This window comes from Delphinus delphis, chromosome 6 (genome assembly GCF_949987515.2).
Source record: "Delphinus delphis chromosome 6, mDelDel1.2, whole genome shotgun sequence".
Taxonomy (NCBI): Eukaryota; Metazoa; Chordata; class Mammalia; order Artiodactyla; family Delphinidae; genus Delphinus; species Delphinus delphis.
Genome location: NC_082688.1, coordinates 110,492,507 through 110,498,506, shown reverse-complemented (window position 1 = coordinate 110,498,506; position 6,000 = coordinate 110,492,507). Strand labels below are relative to the sequence as shown.

The 6,000-nt window shown below is 37.7% G+C and overlaps 1 protein-coding gene across 1 annotated transcript in view; it reads left to right on the top strand.

Moving 5' to 3' along the window:
* Positions 1-399: 399 nt before the first annotated feature.
* GALNTL6 (polypeptide N-acetylgalactosaminyltransferase like 6) overlaps positions 400-6,000 on the top strand; it is a 1,143,433-nt gene continuing 1,137,832 nt past the window's right edge. The window contains exon 1 of the mRNA XM_060013624.1: positions 400-691. Coding sequence (XP_059869607.1) covers positions 554-691 — 138 coding nt within the window. The 5' untranslated portion in view covers positions 400-553. The remainder of the gene's footprint in view (positions 692-6,000) is intronic.

Sequence of the window (6,000 nt, the reverse complement as noted above, 5' to 3'; positions counted from 1 at the left end):
GAGTTCAGGTGGGTTATCCCAGGGGGAGCGCAGGAGGAGACGTGCAGGGAAGACGGAAAAGGTGATGTTCAGTGTCAAGAGCGGACCATTTTCTTCCTGCCACTTGCTCGGGCTGAGCCGCTTCCCACGCAGATCTCCTGCTCACCCGCTCCTCGCCAGCCCAGCCCTCCAAACCCCCGTTTTCTTCGTATCCGGCATGCTATTGACCTTTTCATAACTTATGATTAGTCTCTGAAACGATCATATTTACTCCGTTGCTCTTTTAGTGGGAGGTCGATAGGCTGAATGATTTCCCCAGTCAAGTCATTTACTTCTGAGCCAATAGATGATGCCTTCGTCATAGTTTTCTGGGGGGAAAGTAACTCTGCGTTGCTTCTGCAGACGCCCAACTCCCTCTGAATCGTGCACCTTGGTGCTGAGCACACAGCAAAAGTTTTTAGCTTCTCCTCAGTTTCTGGTGCTTCTCAGGGGAGAGGAAAGGACTTTGGCTTTAAACACAAGAGGCGGTCAGGGAACCATCTCCTTTAACTTTTCTTCTGTGTGATCATTTGCGATGAAGAGGAAACAGAAGAGATTTCTGCAGATGACTTTGTTATTCATGGTGGCTGTAATTTTCCTGCCCAGTATCGGTCTCTGGTCGCTGTACAAGGATAAGCACCTGGTGAAATCGACGGAGCCCGGAGAGCAGCAGGTAAGTGCCGCGCTTACCTGGGAAAGATCCCAGGAGGCTGGTGAGGCTGGTGAGGCTGATGAGGTTGCAGCCGCGGCCACAGCTAGCAGGTGTGCGGCATCCTTGGGTTCGCTCCCAAGTCTTTGCAGAGCTGATGTTACAGGACTCCAGACACTTTGGGGTTTAAGCAAGTAGCCGTTTTAAGGTCGAGATCAATGACATGGGAGAAATGCCAAATAAACTAGAAAAGAAGGATGAGAGGCCAAGAGGAAGACATAACCTCTCACCGTTGATCTTTAGGTTGATTTTTGGCTTGAGGTGCATGAAAAGTAACTAACCGTGCTTATTTGTGGGATGTGGGAGAGGGCTTGGTACAAGTTCAGTCTCAGGGAATTGTGTTTGCTTCTCACTGAGTTTGCGTGTCTGTATTAAAGTGAATTGGGCCAGTTAAATCGTGAAACTTGTAAAGGGGTTCTCAAAAACCAAGTTACAGTTTTCTATATTTTTGGTTGTAATTTTTGCTTAGCAACAGCTTTTTGCCCTGTGGAAACGTAAAGTCTCTTTCTCCTTCGCTGTTGCTAAGGTGCGGTGGGGAGGTCTTCAGGCAGTTACTAAGGAGGTCGCTCAGTTTCACAGTCTGGCGATAAGTTTGTTGCTAAACGCTTACCTTCATGTCCAAAACACCACGTAGTGGATACACACACACACACACACACACACACACACACACACACACACACACATAATATGCAGTCCCTTAGTGCGTGCATCGCTCATCATATCTTAGCATGGATCAAAATAACTATCATTCTTAACAATAAAGCAAAATATCCTTCACAAAATGTTGATGAGATTCAATATTGTTGAATTCTTTGTTACTAATAAAGTAGCTTCTGCGATTAAACTTTTAACAACAGAGTGAAGCCTTCCTCATGATATGGATGTAACACTTCTTCGGCTGGTCCTGTACATCACCTCGGAATATTAATGTTCTTAATTTCAAGGGTCATCACCCATGTACACTATGTACCTTTCGCACACAGAAGGCGTTTAGGTAGCCCAGTTGTGGACGACAGGGATATTTATTTATGGGAATTAAATATTCGTTCTTATACTTAATAAAGTGGAATTTCTCAGGACTGGAATTCTGAGGGGAAGCGCTGACATGCTTTCATTTCATTGTTGACTTCTGTCATCCTTTCTAATAGGGGTATAACTTTGATTTGAAGTATATTCTGTCATTCCAATAAAAAAAAACGAAGGTGGATACTTTGGATGTGAAACTTTTTTCCCCTATATAGATCATTTATTTCTCCAACCCTTAAGAGAAAGTGAGATTTTGTTAACATTAGTAGTTAATTATTAAAATTACTATTATTAAGATTTCCATTCCAATATTGATAAAATGACAAAAACAAAATGATTTTCCCTTGAATTTTGCTAATTCAATTAACAGTAGCCATCTGGATTATTTGCTGGGTTAGCTAACATAAAACACTAATTAATCTTATTAATGAGATATTTACAACTTTCCCACCAGCTCTATTGATTTTGACCCTTAATGAGAAATCTGTTTGTTCAATGGCATAAAAAAAATAAAGTGTGGCAAAACCAACTCTCTGGCTTGTTATTATAATCTCTAAAACAGTTTTCTTGTTTCTGATTCTTTTGTGGTACAAATGATATTTAATATCAGGTGAAAAATCAGTGGGTGTGAAAGGAATGGAGCAGCAAGAGAAGGGGCTGTTTCTCAAAGTTTCATACCTTGAAGAGTGAATACCTGAGATTGATGGGGATCTTGTGGCATTCCAGCTTGAGAGTCCTAGGTAGCAGTTTTAAAACCAAGAATAAACAAAAGGCAGTATGTGCTGTAAAATGAATGTTAGTTGCATACTTCAGTATTTTTTAGCCTAAATAATGATTTTAAAACTAATACTTTCTTACAGATACAAAATAAAGTTGAAAAGGTAGAAATCACTTACTGAAAGATAGAATTCAATGTAAAACAGGAAAAGATAAGATTTCATTGGTTTTATTCTATTATTAAATCTAATTGGAAAGAAAATTAGGATATGTTGACATCATTATACAGGTATTGGATAGTAAGTTAAGTCATATATATATATATCTGCATATATATGTGGGGGGGGTGTGTGTATATATATATATATATATATGCACTTGACCAAGTAAAATGTGACTTGCAATGAGGAATTAAGCATGCTTAATATCGTGATGTAGTATTTTGCTAATGTGTCTACATTTCAAAGTTAGTAAGTCAGCTAAATACATAAGTTTTCAATTGAAGCATGTAACTTGACTATCGGGTAATGTGTTATTTAAATTTAGTACTTTCTTTTAAAAAGGTGTTTTCATGGTTAACTGTCCTTCAAAAACCATCTTTTACTATATATTATCACCAAGTTGTAAAATGCTATGGGCGGGGATAACGTGCTTATCACTGGCAGTGGTCAGCACTGAAGGAGTCAAAACCAGTCACGTGCCGGAGGAAGAGTCTGGTTTTGCAGCCACTCTGTGGGACAGGGCAGTCCTGGTTCTAAGTGTGGTCCCAGGAGTGGGAAACCTTCACTGTTTTAAACAGTTTAATGTACAGTGGCTTGCAGGAAAATACTTCATGGAAATTCAACATAATGGAATGGCTAATACTTAAAAAATCCCCTTCACTTGTATCTTATCAGAGCACATCACTAATAGTTTGTGTGTCTACTACTCAGTATAAACGGTTTTAGTATATTCTGAGATAAATTAAAGGGAGGTAAAAGAGAAAACAAACATGGAGACACTGTGTGTATTAATTGTCATGGTGTTTAGTATTTCACACATATTTTCTCAGGTCTTCTATACTATTACAAGTTAATCATTTGTATTTATAGTACTTTCCCACTAAAAGTAATATGTGTAATAATTCCCATGATATTAATATATTTGCCCCATCTATGATGCAGGAAAAATATGAAATAAAACCCCCTAAATTGTTCACCTAAAAGGCTTGTCTTTTCCCCCTCACTCAACCAATGAGGAGCAAAAAAATAGTTATAATAATGGAATAATTAAGAGGCTAATTTTATGGTTTGGACTCTGCACGATTGGAATCAAGTTGCAGAAGGAAATATTAAGCTCTTAAGAATTTTAAGATTTCTGTGAAAAATTTATAAAAATTATGATTTTATAAAAGACTGTAGAGTTCCTGTTGAGATGTTATTAAATTATCAATCATAATTGTCATGTTATTTTCAGTTGAGTTATATTTGTTGCTTTTTTGTTGTTATTGGGATGATTTAGGTATCTCCTTTATGTGTTTTAGAAATATATACATGTATTAAAAATCATCTGTTGATAATGAATTTGATATTTAGCTGAAATGATCCCTGTATAGTTATTGTATAGTAATTCCTAATTTCATTCTTTCAGACTTTGAATTGCTGCTCTTCTCTGGTTTCAGCTGCAATTGAATTGAAGTTACATATTTAGATCTCAATTAAGCTGTGCCGTAGGATGATGTTAGAGCAAAGCAATATTTTAGAGCAAAACTACTGCATCCAGCATTATTATACCTCTCTTTGTAATCATTTATGCAAGTACAGGTAAATAAAAAGGACCCCAAAACACAATCTTTTCTTAAATACATACATTAAAGAGATCATTTTTTTTAAAAGCAGCTGTAAAGCAGTTCAGCAACTAAGTTGAGATGCAACTCAATTCTCAATACGAGTGCGAGAATAATAATTCAAGAATATTCAGAATATGAAGAGGGTTTTGCAATTTTTGAAATAAAAACAAGGATCGAAATCCCAGAACTTTAAATTACATGTTTTCAGAATTGTTCAGAATGATTTTAGAAGCTTGTGTTTGGCTTGGATTTTTTTACCATATGAAATAAACCAAAAGACAACACTAGACACCCAAGTCACTTTTAAATTGTAGAACCTTCTTATTTCTTTGTCCTTCAGAATTTCTCTTTATAAAACAGGGCTAATCAAGCTTGCATGGTAAGTCCTGAGATCACATCTTGGCTGTGGAAAATACTGTGATGTAATATTTTGCTTTTAATGAGATCCACAAGTAAACTGTACTTGACCATGTGGGGCTTAACCTCCATTATTTAAAAAACAAAACAAAACAAAACTTTCCTGAGACTCCTCAGCATCTTTGTCCAACTTTTCCAACATCCATCAACACCACACTTGTGAGAGGGAGAATTCATCTTTTTGGCAAGAACTGCTTTCTGTGGCATTTTAAACTTATCTCGTGATGCGAAGATGTCAGATATTTGGAGCCAAGTTTATGCAAACCTTGTCATGCTTTTCTTTGTCACCCTGACCATAAGGCTGCAAGAGTGTCTGTGTTTCTTCTCCAGCAAACATCTTAGTTACTGGAAGAGCTAAAAACAGGGGAAAAAAAAAAAAAAAAAAAAAAGTAAGGTTTTCACTCCTCCTGCACTCAGGGTGGTGGTACATTGTCCACACACTAGGTGTGAAGTGATGCGTTGGTTTGAGCCATACTGTTCCTAATTAGCTAAGATATAGATTTTAAATTAGGGTGCTGGAGGACCTTTTCTTGAATTTATGGAAAATCCGTCCTGACACACTCCAGGATTGCAACACACAGACCCCCATACCAAGAGCCTTAATTATTGGCTGTGACCTAGTGGGTCTGGACATGATTAGTTCACCACCTTGCCCCGTGGGAGGCAGCATGGAACAGTATCTTATGTTCACAGTCTGTTAAAAAATGAGATAGTTTTTTTTTTTTTTTTCCTCTCTGTTCATTTCTGAACAAGCTGTGCTGAATCAATTAACCTCTTTTACATTTTATTTTTCTATAAGAGAAACCAAATCAGGGGTGGAATATATAGGCAGAAGGGTGAGAAAGTTTGCTGTTTTAGTGTGTAGAGAAGATAATTGAGTTTTGTGTGTGGAAGTTTTGTCAGGAGTCGCCATGACAACCTGTAAGGAAGTTTGCAATGGCGTCTCTCCTTGGAACATTCTATACAAATGAAAGTCAGCTAAGGTGCAACCAGGATAATCTGAAAGAGAGGAAAAGAGTTCAGATAACTCTTGGTGTAAGTGGCGTGTATCCTCAGGTCAGGAGGTGTTTGGTCCAGCAGCCTCTCATTCTCATTTGCTTGGCTTGCTTATGATGAGGCGATACTTCAGATTCTTAAAACCACCAGACGTGATCACGTTATTCTTCTCCTTCCTTCATTTTTACATATGTGTTTACAAAAGTGCTGTTATAGAGTCAAAGGTGCAAATGTGCAAAGAAATAGGACGTTCTGGAGACCATAACAAAGGTGAAGACAGACTCAT